Source organism: Bombyx mori, chromosome 10 (assembly GCF_030269925.1).
Source record: "Bombyx mori chromosome 10, ASM3026992v2".
NCBI lineage: Eukaryota > Metazoa > Arthropoda > Insecta > Lepidoptera > Bombycidae > Bombyx > Bombyx mori.
In genome coordinates this window covers 12,506,144-12,533,549 of record NC_085116.1, presented here as the reverse complement: position 1 = coordinate 12,533,549, position 27,406 = coordinate 12,506,144, and the positions used below count along the sequence as shown (strand labels likewise).

General features: G+C 41.9%; 1 protein-coding gene across 3 annotated transcripts in view; it reads right to left on the bottom strand.

Moving 5' to 3' along the window:
- LOC101736789 (myelin transcription factor 1) overlaps positions 1 to 27,406 on the bottom strand; it is a 277,664-nt gene that overhangs the window by 96,999 nt on the left and 153,259 nt on the right. For all 3 annotated transcript variants that reach the window (XM_062670682.1, XM_012697547.4, XM_021353499.3), the window contains exon 3: positions 15,680 to 15,719. In XM_062670682.1, coding sequence (XP_062526666.1) covers positions 15,680 to 15,719 — 40 coding nt within the window. The remainder of the gene's footprint in view (positions 1 to 15,679; positions 15,720 to 27,406) is intronic.

Genomic DNA, 27,406 nt, shown 5'->3' with positions numbered 1-27,406 from the left:
CTGATGCAAATACATTTCTTAAGAGAGATCAAATCCCCAAGGCGCCGAATTACGTGTTCTGTAATGTCAGCAATGTAAGTGATTAATAATATATACTTCAGTACTAATTGTACCAGAACATGAAAACGCGATTATTTGTTTTGTTACATTCGATTGCCATAACAAGTTATTGATCATTAACATGGATCATGCTGTTTAGACACATGCAATATAATAAAAAAAAAAATATGAAGGCGATGTAAATGTAACGTCAATTTTTAGTGTCATTTAATAGTCACCGAGAACATCGCCTGTCCATATTTACCGACATCGTTGGTTTTTACGAAGCATTATGCCGTCATGTTTACGACCAAGTCACCGCTTTATTGTTATGTTACAAGAAAAGGGGTTAATGCTGAATTGAGCACCGCTGCAGGTGTACTAACTCCCCGCGAATATACAGAAAAGACAACAAAAACATTTGAACTCATCATTCCGATCGTAAAAACCCTAATCTGAAATCAATAGATGTACTTACAGAGAAATGAATAATGTAATAGCCACAATAATCCACTCATATTTTTACGGAGTCACATGTAGGAGTCGCTCGGTCGATTTCGCTTTCATATATTTATTGCCATTGAAAATCCAGTTCTGCAAATGTATTCATGCGTGCGGGCGCGTAGCATGTTTCCTTGTCGCATTAGGCAAAAGTAGTGCTCTCTCTTCACCCTATTAACTGTGATATATGCGACAATTCTTTTTCCAAATCCTCGAAACAGAAGGGAATCGTTGTCATATCGCGCGCTCGACTGACATCAATACTTCGCCGTGTGTGACGCGCTAATTCCAAGCTGATAAATGATATTCCTTGGAATTTGGGATTGGAAATTTTCGGGATACGTTTCACCCTTCGAAGATAGAAAGCGGCACAATTTAAGCCTTCAACGAAAAATCACACGGATTTTTATCTTTACAAATGAAGAAGAATGGTTTGTACGATGGCGGCGGATCGTTTGGGGTAAGAAAAGAACGTAGACACTTATTTGAAGCAGCAAATATTATTTAATGTAAATTCAAACTAGAGCTTGTAATAAATTAACTTAAATTATGATATGATATAATCAGACGAGATAACCCATTTCTTTGTGGTACTATTTCTTAATCATCTTCACCTTATTTTGATTCAAGAGCGGTTATATCAGATCAGGTGAAGCCGGAAGTTTTTGCTCATACAAACAAAAGGAAATGTAAAATATGTTTACTAAAAACACAGTAGTAGATGTATTAGAAAATCTGATAATCAGAAAACGATGTCGTTCCCCACGGGCGATGTAGGAAAAACCTTTATTCAATCGAGACTAATAAGAGCAGAACATGCGACCCAAACGCGATTCACGTGTTCAGACAAAAACCGACGATGTTCCCCTTCGTAAGACAGCCGCGTGTGTGATGTATGCAAAAAGGGAATTGAATAAGGTGATTTCGTTCCGCGGGGTCGCTCCCGTAGGAAAAGAATCCGTAACGCGGTAATGGCGAATACAATAAATTTTCATAAACAAATTGCGTTTTGATGGCGGAATATCGGCGTGGAGCGTGTGCCAACTCTCAATAAGGATCGATAGGAAAACAATGCCGCGACACTGATTGAATGTCAATTTGTGGACGTGTTGCAGTCTGTCGCACAGATAATTCCTTGTGATGGCGCACACGTCGCCTTAACGATGTGTGGATCGATGGCACGCGCTGTCAGAAATGGATTTTGTTAACAGCATTATTATATTTAGATCAGGAAATGTTTTGTGTCCAGTTTTTTTTTGGTAATTCCAATTCAGTTTTTCTTCACCTACTACGTGTTTACGAATGCAACTAATAATGTAAGATATTGTGTTACCAAAATCTGTGAATAAATATAATACCACGACATAATCACAAAATTATTTACGCAGAATTTAGTGTAAATAATAATAAGTAACTGTAGAGCTTTGCTGCTTTAGATAATATTTTTCTGAAGTTTTTTAGGTCTGTATAAAGAAGGACCAATGTGTCAGGAATGTGTCCTTACGAGCCTTTTTAGGCGGGTACTCAGGGTGGAAGGTGCCGCCAGTGTGAAACAGTTTTGACTTGCAAAGCAGCCTAACCGAGATTTTTCAGTAGGGCGGTAATGACTACTTGATGTGTTCCTCGTAGAGAGTGTGGAGAGGAACTGTTGTTTTGCATTTTAAAAAATCGAATAGCTTACAATTGTTTATTTTCTTTTTATTTGTTTCGTAAAATTGGAAATGGTACGTAATAAAATCTCTTCATATATTCCAGAACTAATAAACTAAATATGAATTCGTACCACATTCGTCTAAAGCTCATTATTTACAGCACAAATCGGAGTCCCTCATTAAACATTCAAATAGTATTTCCTCACGTACGTTGGAAACAGGATTGTCACAATCCGTATTGTTTCAGATCTCATAACGCATGTAGCCCTTTGACTTGGCATTTCCATACAAAACGGTATTACAGAACTAGGAACATAAAGCCGACTCCACACTTGGGTAGCTCGCAGGAGCGCTACCTTTGATGCGCGTATGATTGCCCGCGCCCGCGACACATTGGATCTATATTGTTGTCTTTTTCAAGTTTCGTAATAAGGGATGAGGGTGTATTAAAGCCTTTTATCCGGCTCGTCACGCCGGCACGTGGGGTCGGGAAGGGGTTTAAGGTGAGCAAACATTAGCTCTTTTACATTTTTGCAATTTCATCTACGACGCCTGACGACTGTTTACAGTCGCTCGAGTTTCACGGGTCGAAGAAGGTTTTCGGGGGTGTTTGAACTTTAACTGTTTTAAAAAGGGTTCGTATAAGTAAACGAGTTTTTAACGTTTGTTTACAGACGAGCTTAATCTTAAGAATGGACAGCTTGCGGTCTTCGGCGATTCGTATTGCAAGAAATTCGTTGTTTAGTTTGGTGCATATTATGCCTTTAAGCCGGTCCGAGAAGTTTTTTTATTTTTTTATTTTTTATTTTTTTTATTGCTTAGATGGGTGGACGAGCTCACAGCCCACCTGGTGCTAAGTGGTTACTGGAGCCCATAGACATCCACAACGTAAATGCGCCACCCACCGTGAGATACAAGTTCTAAGGTCTCAAGTATAGTTACAACGGCTGCCCCACCCTTCAAACCGAAACGCATTACTGCTTCACGGCAGAAATAGGCAGGGTGGTGGTACCCACCCGCGCGGACTCACAAGAGGTCCTACCACCAGTAAATAAGTATATCTATCCCTTTTTAACACGAGAACGTACTCATGAGTATGCGTTAGTCGAACGATCTACACAACCTAACTGATCATCCGATCTACGATCAATGCTGTTGCACGCTACTAATCACTACCCAGCTTTAGACCTGAAATTTAGCCTTAGTTTCTCGTCGAATCTTCTCAGTGGGTCTGGATTCCAATCCGCTAGAAGAAGGAAGGAAGAATTTTCGAATGTACTCACGAAGCTGCTGTATTTTGGCGGTTAGTCCTCTCTGGGAGGTCTTTGTCAGCTGCTATCAACCTGCTCATCTGGCTGACACCTTCAGTTCACTGACCTGCCTTGGCAAAGTTGAAAAGTCCTTCGGGCCACCAGAGGTCTTTTTACCCCAAAAAAAAAACCAAAAACTAAACGTTCGAAACTTAAAATACCTATCCAGCAAGTTAGGCTACAGGCCAAGTTCACATGGTACGTTACAAATCTTGACTGCATTCTCGAACAATCTAGAAGTCGTAGTCAGGATTAAACAATGCCGTATATTCGACAATTACACCAAATCCCTGCAGTTGCAGGTAAGGTTGCATATTTCACTCGCTAGACAATATTAGCCGCAGCACTCGTGTGGAAAATGAGACTGTTTTTGGTGCCTAATTTACTATGTTTGTAATTAACGGGAACAAGTTTCGCATGTAGTGGTATGGTGTATTTCGATATTAATCTGGGCTTTCATATGAACAATGTGATGCTGAGGTCAGATGAAAAGTACAGGCGTAAATATTCATAATTTTTTTTTGTTTAAATATTTAGATTCTTAATTTTGTAGCGTTATTTGTAGTCTGTATATAAAATTGCAGTTAAAAATAGAAAAGACTCAAAGTCTATCCAGAACCTGCCTACAAAGAATATTGCGGTATTTTGGTCATATTGCACGCAGGGATACTAGCCTTGTGCTGACCGGTACAATAGAGGGAAAAAGGCCTAGGGGTAGAGGTCCCTGGTAAAGGTAGAGGGGTAGAGAGCGATGGTCGGACCAAATAGCGGAGGAACTGGGGGTACCTGTCAGCGACGCACTCCACCAAGCTACAAAACGGGATCGATGGCGACAGCTGGTTGACGGAATCGGACGGAGTCACGATCCTCAGCAGTGAGGGACCGATCGAAGAGAGAGAGATATAAAATTGCATGATTGTGTATTACGTAAAGAATAAATGTAGTCGTAATTTGTTATTTGATTTTTACTATTCTTCGTTGATTGTTATTAAAATTTTTTTAGCCTGGCAAAAATGAGTTTCGCTAATTTTTCGTGTTGATGTCGTGCCACAAATAATGTTATGAATAGATTTGTATTAAAACCAAAAGAAGCTCCAGGAGGTTGCAAGCGCTCGCCGCGGGCGCCCTCGATTCAGAAATAGCTCATAACTCACGCGTAATCTGCGACCGGCAGTGCATCCTGCGGCTGATAGCGCGATCGCGGTGCTTTGTGTCGAGAGGCACAACGTCTTAGATGCAATTTCGGAGGATAATTAACTGCTTTTTGTTTGTATATTTGTGTACCAGGAAACCTACGGTTGTGATATTAATGTTCTATAATAATCGTAAATTAACTCATTTGTGTAATTATGTCGAAAAATTATGAATCATTGTAACAAAGAAATGCGAATTTACCTATGATGTTACTGTCGAAACGTTTCGACCCCACGTTAAAATTAATGCAGAACTTAATACCGCACCACCATTAAAATACAACTCATATTTGGCACATTATTCAAAAAGCACGTGAGCGACGAAGCCCTTAAAATTACACACGAAACAGTGATCTTTAGTAACTTTCCCATAAGAGCCCATTATTTACGGAGGCACCGTACCATTAAGATACTCCACATATCTTCGAAAGGCGCGTTATGTTAATTACGGGTCGCCATTTTATCTCGCGACTCTTCGCGATTAGAAGTCGCGCACGCTCGGCTGCACGTAGAAATAACAAGTCCACGAACTTAGTTCGTTTCTGAGAACGAACGCGTTCTGAAATTAATTCGGATGGAAGATATCGGGTGGCGCGATAGCGGGCTCCTTCCGCGCCATTTATTGCTCGTGTGGTGCCGGGTATCGGTGAAGGGGTAAAGAATATCAAGATGTAACGAGCACCAGCCGGAAGGCTCGCAAATGAGCTCGCCGACTTATCTGTGTTAATGTGGGTGAGGGTTAATTTCGTCTTACATGAGCAATTTGGAGATACCGCTCTCGTTCCGAACCTACATTTGTTGTTAGTATATGATTGTATATGAAAATCTCGTTATTTGAACTGTTTCTTGTTACAATCGGTTTTCTAGATTCGTATAATCTGATGATGATTTCGCAAATAGATAAGAATACTATTGACCCTAACTCAATTTGTTTTGAGTGTGTTTTACAGCGCCAGTTGCCTCGCGCCTTTATGATATAAAGCATCATTTATTAGGCAAGATAGATGCATATGTAAGACTATATTTTCAGTTTCTTCTGATGATGAAATGAAACAAGTACAAAACGCGTATTGTGTTCACGTGAGCTGAAAATCTCTTAAATATCAAAACAATAAGTGCGCAACTATTTTTTTGCATAGCTCGCTTTTGGATTTGCTTGGTCTCGCATTCAACATCCTGTAATCACCGCATGCACGCCATCCGCTGCTTTTCTTCGGTGCTAAGTGGAGAGGTGATGACCATGGACTCTCTGATGGTCTAGCAGTTCCATTTTTCAGCATAGCTGCGAATTGTTCTTTGGCGATAAGCAGTTTATCCGGAGCTAAGCGGCGTGGAGCACATGAAATTGGAGGTCCCGGCGTAGTCCGTATATGGTGGACTGTGCCGTGATGGATGACACGGTCGGTCCCAGCAGGGCGCGTTATCTCAGGAAATTGACGCAGTAATTGATGGTAAGCTGTTTCGCCGATCAATGTCTTCACAGAAGAAATAGTGTTCGACGATAAAACTGCAGCTGCTGGTGTCGTCAATGTCGTAGTGCTGTCGATTAGGCGATGATTACGGCAATCGACGATGAGGCCGTAGAATGATAGAAAGTCGACTCCAATGATGGCTTTTGTGACGTCTGCCACGATGAAACGCCATTGGTAGGCACGACGGAGGCCCAAGTTCAACTCTAGGTGAGCGAAACCGTAGGTGGCTATGGCAGTTCCGTTTGCTGCGTAGAGTTTGTAGCTGGTGGGTGATCGCCGTTCGCGTAGAGCGGTGCGGGGGAAGACGCAGAGATCGCTGCCAGTATCAACTAAAAACTGCATCTTCGTTTTCCGATCAGAAACAAATAGGCGACCAGGTACATGTTGGCTATCGGACGTCGCCATTACCGACTACCTTGGTAGTTTTCCGGCCGAAAATCACAAGGTTTTGTGCACCATTTCGCTTGATTGCCGAATTTATAGTGGTACCAACATGTCGGAAACTTTTTATAGCTAGACTGTGACCGTTTCGTTTTTCTATCTGGACTGTCTCTTCTAGTCCTAGATCTGGAGCGGTGTTTATGAGTCGTAAGTGCCTTCACTTGCCTTGAAAGTTCGTCGATCTGTTTGGCCATCGACGCGAGCGACGGTTCTGTAGCCTTTAGTGCTGATGTTGTGGCTATTTGAGGCGAGCATGGTATTATTTCGTGCACACTGTCGGCTAGGTCTGCTAAAGCCAGTAAATCCAGTCGTTTCTGAGATACAATGATCGGTTGAAGTGTAGTGGGCAAGCGGCTGGTCCAGATGGTTTTTATAAATTCTTCTGGAACCGTTGGTCCTGCGAGTTGCTGCAAATGTCGGAGAAATTGCGACGGTCGTCGGTCCCCAAGCTCCTCATGCATAAGTAGCTGCTTTACTTCCTTTTCTCGTGATGTAGATAGACGCTTGATCAGTTCGCTTTTCAATCGTTCGTATTTCCCGGTTTTTGGAGGTGAAACGATGATATCTTTGACTTCTGCGGCATATCTATGTTCTAGTGTTGAAGTGACATAATAAAATTTTGTATCGTCATCCTTAATACCGGACAGCACAAAATTGCCTTCTAGCTGTGAGAACCAAACGGCTGGTTCTTCGGCCCAAAATGGTGGTGGTCGCACTCCGATACGATAAATGTCGGTCGTGTCGGATGGTGTAAAAGTCTTCGATGATCCATTGTTTGACTTCGATCCGCCATCTTGATTGGCCATGACTAATGTAAATCGTCTTCTTACTGTTTTATGCTACTTATCTTCTTGTTGTCGGGGTCACCAGTGTGGTGGTCCGTGTAGCGGGAGATACGGGGTTGTCCCGGCGTGTTCCAGAGTATATCCCGAATTAAACACTCCACCAACAGTTAATAGTTTGTATTTGGTAAGAAGCACAAGCACAGGAAAGCAGAAAGAAGAAGTGGATAATTAATTATAAGTTCAAAATGATAAAATATATTTACTGGCGGTAGAACGATTGTTTATAATATTATAGCAGTGTCACATGCGTCGCAAGCGAAAGCGTGGTGCGGACTGGCGGGCGGGAGGTGACGTGACCGGCCGTCGTACGAGTCGAGCTTTTTACGTTTTGTTTATGCACATTACACCGTACGATTTTTTTTGCATGTCTGCCACTGTGTGGAGGACGCCACATTTATAAATGTTTCTACATGTTTTGAAGTCGTCGTAGCTTAAAGGATAAGACGTCCGGTGAATTCGTATCTAGCGATGCAACGGTGTTCGAATCCCGCAGTCGGGTACCAATTATACTCATGAAATACGTCCTTAACAATGTTCACGATCGACTTACACGGTGAAGGAATAAAATCGTGTAATAAAAATCAAACCCGCAAAATTATAATTTGCGTAATTACTGGTGGTAGGACCTCTTGTGAGTCCGCACGGGTAGGTACCAGCACCCCGCCTATTTCTGCCGTGAAGCAGTAATGCGTTTCGGCTTAAAGGGTGGGGCAACCGTTGTAACTATACTGAGATCTTAGTACTTACATCTCAAGGTGGGTGGCGCATTTACGTTGTAAATATCTATGGGCTCCAGTAACCACTTGATACCAAGTCCACCCATCTAAGCAATAAGAAAAACATAGTACATAGAATCCTAGTTTGAGGCCAGATTAATCCAAAGGCCAGTAGACATCATAACGTGAATACCTACCAGCCTTAAAATTAAAACATGATGTTGTCTTCTCAATTGTTTTGTAAGATTTCAGCAATTCAGGAGCACAGCGAAATCTTTAATACTTTATTTAAAGGGTTCCGGTACTTACTGCATACCAGATTGGTTGTGAGTTCCGGTGCCCAGAATACAGCTACAGAAATATAAGTAATAATCATAATGCGACTCAGAATAGTCACTGAATGTGTAGTGGCGTATACTGGATATCGATTCTGATTTCTCTTGAATGAGACTCACATTATCCCAATGGAGCCTCAAGCGTGTTACTGACGAGCCATTTTTCAATCAAACGTTTGATATTCCCAAAGTTTTCCCCGTTGTAAAATAAATTCAGGAAAGATATTCTGGATTTGAAATATTGAGGAGATGGACAAAAGTTTACCTCATGCAATATGCAGGGCGCTCTGTTCCAAAACCGCGCTTTGCCTGTGGCGTGTTTCATATTTTGTACTTAGGCGAGGCAGGCAAATGGGCCAACTTCCAGAGTTTAAGCTTGGCCTAGGCTAAGGTAATGTTTTAGACTTAGGGTATTTGTGGCTAGGTATAATGGCCGATAATGTTGCATTAGATTTTTAGGCTAGTAGCAGTTTTTGTTGCAACGTTTCGCGACGATTAGCGTTTTTTGGTAGACATAATACGTATTTATAATTACTTTTAATTGTATTTAATCGATTTGATTAAGTTAATAATATTCAGATATGCGAAAAAATTGTTGCACTTTTTTTCTTATGAATATAGTTATTTAAGTTCAGTAATCTTATTTTTTTTTTTTTTTGCTTGGTTGTATGGACTAGCTCACAGCCCACTTGATGTTAAGTGGTTACTGGAGCCCATAGACATCTACAACGTAAACGCGCCACCCACCTTGAGATATAAGTTCTGAGGTCTCAGTATAGTTACAACGGCTACCCCACCCTTCGAACCGAAACGCATTACTGCTTCACGGCGGAAATAGGCGGAGTGGTGGTACCTACCCGTGCGGACTCCCAAGAGGTCCTACCACCAGTGATTACGCAAATTATAATTTTGCGGGTTTGATTTTTATTACACGATGCTATTCCTTCACCGTGGAAGTCAATCGTGAACATTTGTTGAGGTCATATTTCATTAGAAAAAATTGGTACCCGCCTGCGGGATTCGAACACCGGTGCATCGCTACATACGAATGCACCGAACGTTTTATCCTCTAGGCCACGACGACTTATATTATTAGATCGACATCTTTGGTTTTAAAAAATGTATATCGACGATGTATCTTTCTTTCTTCTTTCTGATGTATCATTCTTAAAAAGAGCCTTTGTACGTTACAAAATTACAGTAAAATTACATTATTGTTGAAATGGCCTATAATTTAAATTCCAAAAAGGATTTAATGGAAAAAAAAATGCTTCATGGTTATCTACCTACTTACCTTATTCAACCACATTAAAAGACCACGAGTGGGTAGTTTAGTAAAAAAAATTCGCAATAATAAATATCTAAGTCTAAAAGACACGTATCCTTCAAAATTCATTTCTATTTGTAACGCCAAACGTTTGCGGTTGTAGGTGAGAGCTCAAAGGCTCGTTTCACACGGTCAGGCTGCGGCGTCAAAAGGATTGACCGGGACGTGTCTGGCTGGGCAGGTCCGACCGCAGCCTAGTCGCTCAACGACCATGTTTGGTGTTTTGGATGAATACCCCGCTTTCACCTTTGAGGTTCATTTCGTTTGCAAGTTTTGAATATTAGTTTCGTTTACTGTATGTGTTTACTGAGTGAGTATTCGATAGGGTCGAGAATGTCGTTCATATATACTTATTTTGATTATTCGGTGTGGTTTTTTAAGAGAGTGTTTAATAAAACAATGCGGCTACTCAAAAAGATGTTGTTAAAGTTTTTATAAAATAATTTAATAAAATTAATTTATAATATAATAAATGAGTATTTAGTTATTGATAAAGCCCGTCAAAGTCTCAACAGTATCATTTAACGGTTGTCTCAATCATTCAAACGGGTCTACATGGCAGTTGTGGGTGGGTGGTCGTATCTTATAATACACCTTACCACCGGTAATTGATTGAATAATATCATTTTGCGGGTTTTTTTTTTATGAAATGTATATCATGAAATGTAAACCTTTATCGTGGATGTTATTCGTGAACATGGCCTAAATACATATTTAAAAAAAATATTGGTACCTGTTTGTGGAATTCGAACACCGGCATATTCGCATCACTCTATACATGTACACCGGCTGGCTTATCCTTTAGGCCACGGCGTCTTATAGGTGAGCTTTAATGTTTTCAATAAGAACTATTTTTGAAAGGACTACAAGAAAAATATTACAAAAGTCAATGAACACATTAAATTAACCTAAATCTTCAGGTGTGATGAGCTTCACTAGATGAACCCTAGAACATTTCCCTACTCTGCCCCTATTCGATTAATTGTACATGGTTCGTCAAAGGCGAGACGCAACTTATAGAACAAACAGTCGGAGCTTGCTTACAGATAGACGGACATAGAGAACGCCCGCAAAAGGAGCACGCCATTGAGCTGTTTACGTGAGGGCATTTAGCAAACACCTGTAAACACCTCGCAGTGCTGTTTGTGTATGGTCTCGATTCTTGTATACATCATTGAAATGCTGGCGGTGAACAATTGCTCTCGCATTTCGAGCCTTGATCTGAATTGGTTAATACAACTACTCAATTTCAAGTTAAATTTAACTTATTCCGGTACTGAAGCTATAGTTTTTAACACCCTAATATTAGCTTCACGTCTATCTTTGTGTAAGGAATCTTTTATTGTGATTTTCTTCATCTTCAACATGTCTGATTGACCTAAATATTGCACATACACTTGCACAAAGCATACGTTTTATAGTTTTTACTATCGGTGTCGGGGTGCTCATGACGTGTCACATAAAAAAACATAGCTGGAGTTCATTGAATGCTTTATATTTACGTTCGTATAAAAAATAATAGAAAAAGTCACGAACATCAAATTCAGGATTCAATTTTTTAAATCCCCGCTCAGTAAAGCCACTTTCATATTTTCATACTGCTCTCCTCGAAAAGCCCTCCATCGTGTTCGCAATGTTGACTCCTGAAAATGATACGACCTCTCGACTCGACATGATCATAATACCCTCCGCTGCATCCAACAACCCTTCTACATCTATAAACCGGCTACAAATCTTAGGCGAGCGCTCGGAATCTTTATAACTCGAGCGGCCGATCCTTTAACCCGACGTAATGGGCAGGTTTACTGAGAGGACCGTCGTAAAGTGTCCCGTCCAACGTTCGTCGAGCGCCAGGACCCTTCGAAATTTCACGAACTATTTGCCCCGCACTAGCCCTCACGGCTTTTTTGTTGAGGTTTATTGTCCGGATTTTCTGCTCACCTTTATCGTTATTGTGTTCGCTCGGCTTCATAAAAGACTGCGGTTCACTATTAAGGTCTCATAACCGTGGGAAAATTTCGTTGATGTTAAAATGTTCCCGTTTTTTTTTATTTCGTATTGGACCGAGTCGATAAATCGTTTGGTCAATCGAGCGGGATGCAATGGGCGTGTTAATTGGTTGGGTGCGGGAATTTCGGCCCCGGACGCGACGAGTGGACACCGAGCAGTCATTGCGTGAATGATAATTGCCCGAACGACCGACACCGCATAAATTCACTCCATTGGTGCGGAATTGAATGGATTGCAAATAACGTTTGGTGCCAACGCGACAGTTGAAAGTCGTGGATACGCCTAAAAACATTTCGCATTTAAATTTCATGATAAAATCCTTAAACTTAAACTTTTTGTGGTTTTGGCCCTATTTATTACATTGATATGTGTGTGTTTTTTTTTAAATATATTTTTGAAAAATTACGTTTTCGTTTCTAAATTATTTGCCAGTAGTTGAAAGTTAATGCCAGTAAAACATCAGGCACATATCGTTAAGCGCTATACATACATATACCAGATGGCATAGCTATAGTATTTAATTTTGAATTCGTCATATTTATTAATTCATTAATGTCAGCATTAAACAGGTTCAGCTATGCCTATGGCATAACTAATGACCATGTGCCCGCAATGATCGCATGCTCGGTAATCGAAAAAAGGAACTAAAACATTTTGAATATTGCGAAGGCAGGTCCGATATTTTTACATCTATGCAAAAACCATTTCACAGGCCGGGCCCAGTGCATACGTCCTGGAGATAAACGCATACGATTACACACGAGCCACAGGTGGCGTATAACATTTTTGAGCGGCCGGGCCGGGCCATCATGCCCGCACTGATGGCCCGGCTTAACTCAGCCATTTCAGTGCTTACTCCGGATTTGGAGCAGTTTGTTTTTATTGAAAACCGTGGGAAAGCATATGAAGGGGCGCATGGTTTTTAGCAATTCATTTGCTTTTTTCTGTTTAAATTCACCGCAATTAATATTTTTACCAAAACATGCACAAATCCATTTTTTATAACACACTAGCGGCCCGCTCCGGCTCCGCTCGGGTCTTTAACAAAATTTTCAACGATATTTGACGTTGTTTTATTATTTAAAATAAAAGAACATTTATTGCGGCATAGCTACAATAGTTATAAATATGCTGTCGCGACACTTTTTGTAATTAATAATGTGTTCTAAAAAGTCGTAGTACATTATTTTATTTTATCATCAATAGTTTTCGCAGGGCACGCGATGTAAAGAATTTTTTAGGTAATTTTTTACACCTTGGGTTACATTATTGGAGTTTTAGTAAAGATCCCTATTTTTTTTATGTCACTCAGGAATAGTGTAGCTTCCAAACAGTGAAAGAATTTTCAAACCGGTCCAGTAGTTTCGGAGCCTATTCAATAGAAACAAACAAGCAAATCTTTCCTCTTTATAATATTCGTATAGAGTATAGATAAAACTACAAGCGTCATATTATTATAGCTTTTAATATCAAAGCTAAAGCTTACGTTTCCCGTCATAATTCTGTGTCAATTGGTGGCATATTAGCCATTCATTGCGAGACGGGGGCTTCGAAATAATTATTGCTCGCTTGACAAATTGCCGGTAAAGCCTACGTGTCGTTGGAACAATTTGATACAATTTTCACCGCCTTTCCTCGCACGGGCCGACATTTGCATACGTGTCGGGCTTATGCAAATATATTTTTTGTGTCCCCTGTAGCAAAAGGAAACACTCCGGGCGCGCATTTTAAAAAGATTTACGCGCTTTGTCGGATCATTAAGTGCGGAACTAATTTGCTTACCTTTGAAATGTGTTAGAGCTTTGTCCCGTATAATTACCGTAAGGTTGGCACGTCCCCGTAACGTGATATGCAGATTTCTGGTGTTTGGTTTTTCCTACGCTCGATTTAATATCAGCATCAACTCAGAAAATAATCTTAGTATCCTTTATCGACCATAAAAGCAAATCTTCACTTTAAGGGGGATGGTTTTTAATTTGGCGTGGTATCCGTGAAACTTCTCAGCGTTATTGAGCATGTGGGAATCGTCAAAATTAAGTTTTCTTTGTTTTCCTCTCGCGAGATGTAGGCTCTTGCCGTTATTAAATTTCCTTGTGTTTTTTAACACAGCCGTATCATTAGATTGAGGGTTTCCGTCAAGAGGAAATTGTGGCGGCGAGGGGAGCGAGCTGAGCACCTAAACATATTGAAAAAATAAAAATCCCAGCTACTTACTGCTATAATGTGTCCATAAGTTACTCTACCTTACATTTTCAGTTTTGGACAAATTAATTTAAAAGCAAAGAATGTGTAAATCGAGCGAAAAACCATATGTAATACGAAAGTTTACCAATGTACAAAATTTTGCAATATGAATAATTTATTTTAATCCACGATGTAGCATACATGTGTATTTAATACGAATCCAAGAAATTGTTGCTAAAATATTCTTCTTCTTCGTCGCTTTCTTCTTTACTGAAGGTCGTGTCCCTGAAACTTGACCGTGGCCTGTCTCGTGAGCTGTTTCCATCTCGTCCGGTCCTCAGCTTCTCAAATGGCGGTTGCGACTAGCAACCCCGTTATAGCGGTTATTTGGTCACACCGACGGCTAGGTAATTGGCCGCGGGGTCTTTTTCCTTCTACTTTGCCCGTCACAATCACTTTGTCCAAGTTATTTGACTGTCGGCGGGCAAAATATTAGTTAGTACTAATTTACTGGTGGTAGGACCTTTTGTGAGTCCGCGCGGGTGGATACCACCACCCTGCCTATTTCTGCCGTGAAGCAGTAATGCGTTTCCGTTTGAAGGGTGGGGTAACCGTTCTAACTATAATGAGACTTTAACACTTATATCTCAAGGTGGGTGGCACATTTACGTTGTAGATGTCTATGGGTTCCAGTGACCACTTAACACCAGGTGGGCTGTGAGCTCGTTCACCCATCTAAGCAATAAAAATAAAAATGCATACATGTATATTTAATACTATAATCCAATAAGAATAGTGTTCGAATCTAAGAAATCATTGCTGAAATATTAGTACATTTGAAGAAGCCTCCGTGTCCTTTAAAACCCTCCCCGATGGTTTGTAAAAAAAACCAACGTAGAGCAACATTCGTAACGTTTCATTCGTCCATAGCCACATGCAGCCTAGAAAGATGTTTGAAGTGGAATCGTGTAATAAGTATGGCCGCGACAAAATTCAACCACGTTTCGGAACCTTAAGTATGCATATTATATTACGTGAAATTACCCATTTTTTCCACTCTCCACCCTAGCAATTAGGGTGGCTTGTGTATAAATATTGCACGTCATTAATGCGCGTGTTCGTCTCGGTACATATTTTTAAGGTACAGTGTCGGTTGTAAGGCGTGGGATACAATGCATAATTAAGATATGTTGTACAAGACTTGCTGTTTACATTTTGAGGAAGTTAAATGAATGGTTTTCCTACATTTAAAATTATTAATGATTATTAAATGACTCATTGATATGTGGTCCAACGTGAGTACGAAAAACTATAAAGAGTTAGTTTTACTGGTGGTAGGATCTTTTGTGAGTCCGCACGGGTAGGTACCCCCACCCTTCCTATTTCTGCCGTGAAGCAGTAATGCGTTTCGGTTTGAAGGGTAGAGCAGCCGTTGTAACTATACTTGAGACTTTAGAACTTATATCTCAAGGCGAATGGCGCATTTACGTGGTAGATGTCTATGGGCTCCAGTAACCATTTAACACCAGGTGGGCTGTGAGCTCGTCCACCCATCTAAGGAATATTTTTTTTTATCAATAATACTATACTAATAGTGAAAGTCTATGACAATTAAACACGATATAAGCAATAACAATGTTTTATTTATTATTACCTTGCTCCGAAGTCGACGACACCCGTTGTCGCAGCGAAGCCTGTAACAAAACGAAATTGAATCATTTACAAATCTGACACTTATTAAAAATAAAATAAAACAATCAATCGCAAAAAGAACTTTCTCCTTTAATTAAAATATGAAGCGATGATTAAAATGCCTCTTCCGAGATTGCATTTCGACAATTAACGCATTAAGACTACTCCCGCCAATAAAGAACAACTCTCTCTTAATTAAGGTTCCCTGTTAAAAATTGAGTACAAATTCAAGTAGCAAATCTCTTTCGTTCCCTCCTGGGGGATCTAGTGAATGGTCTGTAATATTTTAGTTTGCTTGAAACAAAAAGCGCTCTTCAGCGAGGGTCTGAGAGCTGTCACGTAGACACAATAAGCCTTTTAATTCGATTCGTCAAGACGGACGCGAGAGACAAAGGGCCCCGGAGTTATCATTCAATGGGGCACTTCTACCTTTTCTTATTACTTTGCTCGGTTTTCTTGTGAGGTGGACTGGGACGGTAGTACATGATACGAATGCTGTGGGTAAATCGCGGGATATATATAATATAATTATTTTTTATAGCTTAGATGGATGGATGAGCTCACAGCCCACCTGGTGTTAAAGGTTATTGGAGCCCATAGACATCTACAACGTAAATGCGTCACCGACCTTGAGATATAAGTTCTAAGATATCAGTATAGTTACAACGGCTGCCCTACCCTTCAGACCGAAAAGCATTACTGCTTCACGGCAGAAACAGGCAGGGCGGTGGTACTTACCCGCACGGACTCACAAGAGGTCCTGCCGCCTGTAAAAAGCACCAGATAAGGCACGTTGTTAGTTTTTGATGATGGATATTTATACTAACCTATTACATATTACATATCTTCATACTACATACATAGATGGTCTTCTGACAATATTTTATTCATGAAACTATACAAAGGGCAAGGAAACCTATGGAATTGATTCGATAAAAACAAACGAAATAGAGATATGAGAAAAGCTTCTTTGGAACATATCGCAAAAGAAATACATCTAAGTAACAGCAGCGAGGTAAATAAAAAAATAAAAAATTTACGATCTACAACTCAACTTGCAATTCGCAAGACTGGACAGCAGCTACTTATATCGTGTAGACAGCAAAGGCGAGCCGAGCTACTGGCGTACGAGTAGATAGACCGAGTAGCTGTCCACTGTCTGGTCAGTAATCGCATCGTCTAAGCTAGCCTTTACTCGGTGGTGCAGTAGTTAGCACCCGTGACTGTTGCGCCGAGGGTTGTGGGTCGATTCCCACATCGGGAAAACATTCGTGTGATGAACAGGTTTGTTTGCTCTTTGTCTGGGTAATTATTATCTATATATGTATCTATTTAAACTTATAGAAGTATGTAATTCAGTCTCTGGTACCCACAGCACAGGGAATCCAAATTTGGGGCCAGATGACCGTGCGTGATTTGTTCCCGGTTATTATTATTATTATTATATATAATATCAACATTTATTAAAATCTTATTAATTATAAGAAAATATAGAGCAAGAATAAGAAGCCAATTTATCAAAATGATTTGTTTTTCAATTTTTATGTTTCATTATTCATGTGCATAATTTAAAAAATATTTAACAGTGGCTTTAGTTATCAATTTCTACATCTTTTCGGATTGAAGAGTTAGAGTTCATGATATAAATATTTGTATAAGTAACTCTAAAACCTAGTACGCCTAACCTAATTAGTTAGTATTAACAAATCGAACGAGCAGAACAACAATAAGATATATCTTGAGATAGTTCGTTACGTTTATACCTCGTTCTTGAGTGCAGTTGATCCCTTGTGTCGCCGTGACCGGACTGTCGATTCTCAGTTAACAGCTTTATTTGTTGCCACCGCTCTTTAAACTCATCTACGAAATTCTACTCTGTATTAACAAATAATGCTCATGTTTACTTTGCTACATATGGTACAAAAAATATGAAGACTGCGAATTGTTTCAATTTTAAAATCTTTCAGATTTATGTTATTTATGTTACTGAGAATCAAAAATATTAAAAAAATTTAATACATGTAATTCCCATTGACTTAATGCTCTAATAATGCAATAATGGTAAAAGAAGGATAAGACGTCCGGTGCATTCGTGTGTAGCGATGCACCGGTGTTCGAATCTCGCAGGCGGGTGTACCAATTTTTCTAATGAAATATGTACTTAACAAATTATGTTCACGATTGAGTTCCACGGTGAAGGAATAACATCGTGTAATAAAAATCAAACCCGCAAAATTATAATTTGCATAATTACTGGTGGTAGGACCTCTTGTGAGTCCGCGCGGGAAGGTACCACCGCCCTACTTATTTCTGCCGTGAAGCAGTAATGCGTTTCGGTTTCAAGGGTGGGGCAGCCGTTGTAACTATACTTGAGACCTTAGAACTTATATCTCAAGGTGGATGGCGCATTTACGTTATAGGTGTCTATGGGCTCCTCCACACCAGGTGGGCTGTGAGCTCGTCCAACCATCTAAGCAATAAAAAGACATAAAAAAGAAATTAAAAACTTTGGAAATGTTAAAAACAATTTTGAGACAATATAAATAAATGTATCTCATATTGTGCTGATATAGGAATGATTGGAAAAGCCTAATATTAAATTATTGCAAGTGGAAACATGAATTTTTTAATAGTGTTTTAATTGTTATAAAAATTGCAATGCATCAGCGCTAGCGTGACCCAGTTGCTTGTTACTTGACTACGGCAGAAATCTAAATGATTTCAACGACGTAAATTTAATATTGCAACTGCCCACATATTAACGAGCGTTTTTCAAAAGTTTATTTATGATTAAAATATGTGTATGTACACTATTCATTGCGTAGGAGCTAGCGGCCTATCTGTCTTTAAGTGGTTAGGGGAGTCTATAGACTTTATTTATTTATTTATTATTTTCTACATTCATCGCTTCCGAGCTAGAATTTTCTCATATGGATACCCGAAATACAAACAAGACATAACTTAGTAATACTGTTTTTTAAAAAGATACGAACTTTAAGATTATAAAAATAAATATTAAAAATGTTTATAAGAATTAATAAAGAGACAATGTATTACTTACTGAAGAACTAATTTTTTGTACGTATCAAATTGAAAATGATGAAATGGATATCCGTATTGTAACAGATAAATAAACTTGAAGCTTGAATTAAAATCAAGTACACTCCAAATTCTAATATAAATAAACTAATGTTGACCGGGAATCGAACTCACACCCCGCGCTATACTAGTCGAGATCACTAACCACTCGATCGATGAAGCGGTCAGAATTGTTTCGAAAACTCAATATGACAGAGTGGGTATTGAACGTAAGCAAATAACTCGATCAAAACAGGCAACGAACGCTTCTATACTTTCTATTTCAAGCCTAACAATAACGTTCAAAATTCACGTTTCAGTTTCATACGGTCCAACGTCAAGGTAATGTACCTCATTCCGATAGAGGCACCCGTCACGTGCGGACGTGCTCATCGTCCACTCGATCGCCCGGTCTTTGTTCGCCCGGCTTTTGTTAGCCCGGCCATTGTTCGCGCGGCCTGTGTTCGTGATACATCTGCCGACCAAGTGTGTTTCCTGGAAGCTTTTATTTGTTTTGTTTTAGTTATTTTTGTGTTCGTGGAACATTTGCCGACAAAGTGGTTTCCTGCAAGTATTTATTTGTTTTGTTTCTTTTCGTAATTTCTGTTTTGTTGTGCTTTTTCTTTGTCCTGTAGTAATCGCGCCGCATTGCCACCTGTGTTCAATAGAACCGCTCAGGTCCGAGAAGTTGGGGCCTCGCCGCAAGGCGAGTGTTTTCAAGACCCGGGGCCGCCCCACCTGGGTACTCAGCGATCATGGACGCTGTATTCGCGGAATTCCTCCGACTTCGCCACCCACAGCTCGCCTCGGAGTTTCTGGCCTTCAAGGCCAATCACACTGCGAGCCCTCTCGAGGACTCCGCCGCGCTCGCTGCTCCTGCGTCGCCTGTACCTGCGTGCAGAGCTTCTGCATTGAGCACCGCAGCCTCTGTCGTGCCTGCCGCTCCCGTGTCGCCTATACTGGCGAGAAAAGCTGCTGCGTCGTCCGCCGTGACCATCGTTTCAGCTGAGCGATCATCCGCGGCCTCCGTCGCGCCCTCTAAAACACCTACACTTGCTCGTAGGTCGCCTGCACCCGCCTCCTCGTGCTCCGACTCTGACTCGGACATGGAGGTCGACCTCGCCCCCGCCTCATCGACGGATGGATTCACCCTGGTACAGAAGGGTAAGAAGCGTGCCGCGGAGTCTCGAGCTCCCGCGGCTGCTAAAATTAGCAAAGCCGTGAACGCGTCGCGCCCCCGCCCTCAGACTCCCGTTGCGCCCCCAGCCCGTGCCACTCCGTCGCCGCGTCCGGTGGCACAAAATAAAACCCAGACCCCTCCCCCGGTTATCCTTCAGGAGAAGGCAGCTTGGGATCGAGTTTGCCTAGCCCTTAAGGCCAAAAATATAAATTTCACGAATGCCCGTAACCTCGCGAACGGCATTCAAATTAAGGTTCAAACACCCGACGACCATAGGGCCCTCTCTTCTTACCTCCGTAAGGAGCGTATAAGTTTCCATACGTATACGCTCCAGGAGGAGCGCGAACTCCGCGTTGTAATACGCGGAATCCCTAAAGAGTTAGATGTAGAGCTCGTAAAAGCCGACCTGTTAGAACAAGGCCTACCAGTGAATTCTGTGCACCGTATGCACACCGGTCGCGGTAGGGAGCCATATAATATGGTTCTAGTCGCTCTCCAGCCTACCCCCGAGGGTAAGAAAATCTTTAACACACAGACCGTCTGTAGGCTCTCTGGTATCGCTGTCGAAGCCCCCCATAAAAAAGGCACTCCTAGCCAGTGCCATAACTGTCAATTGTACGGGCACTCTTCCCGTAACTGTCACGCGCGCCCCCGATGTGTTAAGTGTTTGGGCGATCACGCCACGGCCCTCTGCGCTCGCGACCAAAAAACCGCGACGGAACCGCCTAGCTGCGTCCTGTGTCGAACACAGGGTCACCCCGCGAATTACCGTGGTTGCCCCCGAGCCCCTAAAATAAATCGCCGCGTCGCCCGCCAAAACCGCCTCCGAGCTTCCGGCCCAGACATCAAAGCCTCGGCACCCTCTGCGTCGCAGGCTAAGCCAGCGTTTGTTCCGGCGGCGGTGCCCAGTGTCTCGGCCTGGGCAAAACCGCTGCCGTACACGAACACGGCTACAACTCCCTCCTCCGCGATTCGTCCCGCCCCCGCGACTCGTCTCTCTCCCGCGACTTGCCCTCCGACCGCGTCCGAAAATCTCGCTTTAGCGATCGACTTCTTTCAGTCGATCAACTTTGAGCGCGTTAACGCTTTGGGCGACGCCATTCGCGCTGCCTCCACTGCACAACACTTTATCGCCGTTGTGCAGGAATACGCCGACGTATACGCGTCATTAAATACGTACGTCCTCCCCTCACTCCGCCGGTAATCAATGGCGTATATAAGTAGAATAAAGCCCCTATCCGTAACGATAGGATTTTTTAACGCTTACGGTCTCGCAAATCAACGTGATCAGGTTTCTGACTTTTTGCGTGACCATCAAATTGATATCTTTTTAGTGCAGGAGACCCTACTTAAGCCCGCGCGCCGTGACCCTAAAATCGCGAACTATAACATGGTCAGGAACGACAGGCTCTCTGCCCGTGGTGGTGGTACCGTCATTTACTATAGAAGAGCCCTGCATTGCGTCCCGCTCGATCCTCCCGCGCTCGCTAATATCGAAGCATCAGTGTGCCGAATCTCACTGACGGGACACGCGCCGATCGTTATCGCGTCCGTTTATCTTCCACCGGATAAGATCGTTCTAAGCAGTGATATCAAGGCGCTGCTCGGTATGGGGAGCTCTGTCATTCTGGCGGGCGACCTAAATTGTAAACACATCAGGTGGAACTCACACACCACAACCCCGAATGGCAGGCGGCTTGACGCGTTAGTCGATGATCTCGCCTTCGATATCGTCGCTCCGCTAACCCCGACTCACTACCCGCTAAATATCGCGCATCGCCCGGATATACTCGACATAGCGTTATTAAAAAACGTAACTCTGCGCTTACACTCGATCGAAGTAGTTTCAGAGTTAGATTCAGACCACCGTCCCGTCGTTATGAAGCTCGGTCGCGCTCCCGATTCCGTTCCCCTCACGAGGACTGTGGTGGATTGGCACACGCTGGGCATCAGCCTGGCTGAATCTGATCCACCATCGCTCCCGTTTAACCCGGACTCAATCCCGTCTCCTCAGGATACCGCTGAAGCCATAGACATCTTAACGTCACACATCACCTCGACATTAGATAGGTCATCGAAACAAGTTGTAGCGGAGGACTTCCTTCACCGCTTCAAATTGTCCGACGATATTAGGGAACTCCTTAGAGCTAAGAACGCCTCGATACGCGCCTACGACAGGTATCCTACCGCGGAAAATCGTATTCGTATGCGTGCCCTACAACGCGACGTAAAGTCTCGCATCGCAGAAGTCCGAGATGCCAGATGGTCTGATTTCTTAGAAGGACTCGCGCCCTCCCAAAGGTCTTACTACCGCTTAGCTCGTACTCTCAAATCGGATACGGTAGTAACTATGCCCCCCCTCGTAGGCCCCTCAGGCCGACTCGCGGCGTTCGATGATGACGAAAAAGCAGAGCTGCTGGCCGATACATTGCAAACCCAGTGCACGCCCAGCACTCAATCCGTGGACCCTGTTCATGTAGAATTAGTAGACAGTGAGGTAGAACGCAGAGCCTCCTTGCCACCATCGGATGCGTTACCACCCGTCACCCCGATAGAAGTTAAAGACTTGATCAAAGACCTACGTCCTCGCAAGGCTCCCGGTTCCGACTGTATATCTAACCGCGTTATTAAACTTCTACCCGTCCAACTCATCGTGATGTTGGCATCTATTTTCAATGCCGCTATGGCGAACTGTATCTTTCCCGCGGTGTGGAAAGAAGCGGACGTTATCGGCATACATAAACCCGGTAAACCAAAAAATCATCCGACGAGCTACCGCCCGATTAGCCTCCTCATGTCTCTAGGCAAACTGTATGAGCGTCTGCTCTACAAACGCCTCAGAGACTTCGTCTCATCCACGGGCATTCTCATCGATGAACAATTCGGATTCCGTACAAATCACTCATGCGTTCAACAGGTGCACCGCCTCACGGAGCACATTCTTGTGGGGCTTAATCGACCAAAACCGTTATACACGGGAGCTCTCTTCTTCGACGTCGCAAAAGCGTTCGACAAAGTCTGGCACAATGGTTTGATTTTCAAACTATTCAACATGGGCGTGCCGGATAGTCTCGTGCTCATCATACGGGACTTCTTGTCGAACCGCTCTTTTCGATATCGAGTCGAGGGAACCCGCTCCTCCTCACGACCTCTCACAGCTGGAGTACCGCAAGGCTCTGTCCTCTCACCCCTCCTATTTAGCTTATTCGTTAACGATATTCCCCGGTCGCCGCCGACCCATTTAGCTTTATTCGCCGACGACACGACTGTTTACTATTCTAGTAGAAATAAGTCCCTAATCGCGAAGAAGCTTCAGAGCGCAGCCCTAGCCCTAGGACAGTGGTTCCGAAAATGGCGCATAGACATCAACCCAGCGAAAAGTACTGCGGTGCTATTTCAGAGGGGAAGCTCCACACGGATTTCCTCCCGGATTAGGAGGAGGAATCTCACACCCCCGATTACTCTCTTTAGACAACCCATACCCTGGGCCAAGAAGGTCAAGTACCTGGGCGTTACCCTGGATGCATCAATGACATTCCGCCCGCATATAAAATCAGTCCGTGACCGTGCCGCGTTTATTCTCGGTAGACTCTACCCCATGATCTGTAAGCGGAGTAAAATGTCCCTTCGGAACAAGGTGACACTTTACAAAACTTGCATAAGGCCCGTCATGACTTACGCGAGTGTGGTGTTCGCTCACGCGGCCCGCACACACATAGACACCCTCCAATCCCTACAATCCCGCTTTTGCAGGTTAGCTGTCGGGGCTCCGTGGTTCGTGAGGAACGTTGACCTACACGACGACCTGGGCCTCGAATCAATTCGGAAATACATGAAGTCAGCGTCGGAACGATACTTCGATAAGGCTATGCGTCATGATAATCGCCTTATCGTTGCCGCCGCTGACTACTCCCCGAATCCTGATCATGCAGGAGCCAGTCACCGTCGACGCCCTAGACACGTCCTTACGGATCCATCAGATCCAATAACCTTTGCATTAGATGCCTTCAGCTCTAATACTAGGGGCAGGCTTAAGGACCCCGGTAACCGTACTCGTCGAACTCGACAAAGAGGTCGACGTGCAACCTAACCCATGCATCAGCCCGCTGAGTTTCTCGCCGGATCTTCTCAGCGGGTCGCGATTCCGATCCGGTAGTAGATTCATTCGCGAAACAATTGCTCTTGAGTTGTTAGGTCTCCTTCGGAGGCGCTCGGGCAGTTGTTAGCAAATCCCACCCCTCTTGGCTGAGCCTTTGCTCGCCCACCTGTCCTGGTGAAACTGGAAAGGCCTTCGGGCCACCAGTAAACTTTCAATCATAAAAAAAAAAAAAAAAAAATAATGTACCTGTTTGCATTGGACGCAGACTGACGTAGTACATCTTTCTTTGGACACGTTTCAACGTGGCAGGACCTCTTGTGAGTCCGCACGGGTAGGTACCACCACCCCGTTTCGGTTTGAAGGGTGGGGTAGCCGTTGTAACTATACTGAGACCTTAGAACTTATATCTCAAGGTGGGTGGCGCATTTACGTCGTAGATGTCTATGGGCTCCAGTAACCACTTAACACCAGGTGGGCTGTGAGCTCGTCCATTCATCTAAGCAATAAAAAAAAAATATATAGCGGTTTTGGTATTTAATGCTTGGTTGGTAATTAATTACACTGGCAGACAGTCGGATATCGGGTACTTGGTAAATTTCTATGGCTTAGGTAAATATTTTCGTTGACTTACATTAAAGTGAATGTTAGTAAAGATATATGTAGTGAGAAAAGATTTTCCTTCCTAATTTTTAGGAAAAGTTCGTATTTATCGTGCTCTCGCAAATAGCTTCAGTACAATAACATTATTCATTTTGACATTTGACACTTAACAATAAAGTTCCATAATAATGGATATGAAAATGTCACTTATTTAATACGATCATTCATTGACAGTTCGGGTGTCATCGTATTCCGATAAAGATCCGAGTTTTCCCGAAGTAAAATAATTTCTCTTTACATCTATACCTACTCTTTTTGTAACGGAAAAACGGAGCTCATTAATAATTCGCAGTAAAAAAAGACAGGCTGGTGATAGCTAATCATGTCGGCTCTCAATAAGAAATACGTTGGAATATTACTCAATAATAATATTATAAAATAGCAGCGACACAATGACATGTTAATACAATCTGATTGGAGAATCTATATATAAATACGTGAAGCAAAAACTTTGTACCCCTTTTTACGAAAATTGTTCGGACCTCCGTCCGTATGAGTATGAAATTTTCCACACTTATAGAGAATATAGAGAAGCAGTGCACAATGCTATTTTTTTTTTAAATAATGCATTTAAGATCCATTAAATCAATAAAGAAAACATTACACACACTACCATGTATTTGACACACACACACATACATACTATTTGTTTATTGTCAAACTTTTCTTATTGCTTATAGTCTATAGTCAAATTGAGAATAGATTAAATATTGTTTTGTTTGTCTTTGTTAATATTTGTCTAAAGTGTAGTCTTAGCGAAATCTGTGAAGAAAAAGAATTCTTTGAAGTAAAAGTCTTAGACAATAGAATCATAATAGTGTATATACAAACTTATAATTTCATTTAATTATAGTCGAATTTCGACTACCAGGGTACAACTAGTTTGTATAAATCAAACAAATAGTGAAATTTACACAAAAATCATTTTTTTGAAAGTGGGTTATTGTTTGACTATAACAATTAAACGCATACAATTACATGCGTTAAAATAATAAATAAAAATCTATTCATTTCATAATTCAGAAATCCATAACTTAATTACTTACAGTATTACTATCAATTTCCCGGTCCGAATAATTATGTTAGGGAAATGAATTAAAATTGTCTCTTATTAAAGCTGACTAATTACAAATAATGATTACGAAATCCACATAAATCACAATTAAAGTACAATGTTCGAAAAGAGAGCACTTTAAATTAACTAATGGCGTACGAATGTTAATTAATACGGAGATTCAGCTCGGAGCGACGACTCGTCGGCTGTTACCTACTATGGATATTTTAGCGCTCTCGTCAAAGTTGAGATGTTGTACGTTTTGTTACAATGTGTGTAAAATACTTAAGGAGGTCTCGGAAATTAGCGAAAAACCCACGTCAATCGAGATGCCCGGTACACTCGTAATTATGCATCTTGCTCGAAGAAACGCTAGCCCATAGACACAGCCCAATGAGTTTCCCGCCGGTTTTTTTTTTAATTGCTTAGATGTGTAGACAAGCTCACAGCCCACCCGGTGTTAAGTGGTTATTGGAGCCCATAGACATCTACAACGTAAATGTGCCACCCACTTTGAGATATAAGTTCTAAATTCTCAGTATAGTTACAACGGCTGCCCTACCCTTCAAGCCGAAACGCATTACTGCTTTACAGCAGAAATAGGCAGAGCAGTGGTACCTACCCGCACGGACTTACAAGTGGTCCTACCACCAGTAAACGATCCACGATCCGGTGGTAGATTCTGCGATTATCAGGTTGAGCCCGTGAGCTCACCTACCCGTCCGGGCCTAGTTGAAATAGCTTCTTGGCTACCAACATATAGGTAAGGACAAAAAAAAAGAAGAAACAACATTGTGTTATAAATCGCGTTGAAGACTGTTGCGATCGCGAATTCTCGCGAATTTCAGCGAAGCACTGCCCTTGCTAGCGCTAGTGTTACCAAATTGTCCAGGCTGAGTCCCGTGAGCTTCACCTAAACGTTCAGAAACCTGATATAGCTCCTCGAGGTTGCCGGGATATGTAGGCAAAAAAGTTGTGATCGCACATGCATAAGTGTCACGATCCAGTTTGTGTTACCCCGAAAAGGCATGTGTTAAAGTTTGAAGGGTGCGTAGCCGTCTAAATATATGTATAACTAAGGTCTGTAACTCACGTTTCAAGGTAGGTAGTGGTACTCGCGCTGTGATCTATAGTGGTACCGATCACTCGGCATTTCATTCCTACCTATGCTATTAAATAAATTTAGTTATTTCTAAGCTAAGGTACCATTTTTGTTGATCTTTATTTTTGATTGATCTTTAGGTACTATGTAAAACGATCAAAGTTAACTATTGTCATTGTTAATACTAATGTTTGTTTGTTTGTTCTATTAAAACGGTCGTGTTATGTGTATGATCATATAAAATCTTTAATACTCAGGTGAAGAAATTAGATGGCCGTTTCGATTTTTTTTTAATATGCTTTTATTAACTTCAGATTCGCATCTTTGAACAAGATTTTAACCCCCTTCAAAATGTCGGATTAACTCGAAATTTGGTATACTTACTAAGAACCGATGACAATTTAATAATAATAAAAAAATTGAAATCCCACTAAAAAATAGAAAATAAATCTGAATAAATTTGAATTAAAAATAGTGTTAGAAAAAATGGTTTTATTGTAAAAAAAGTGTGGGGTG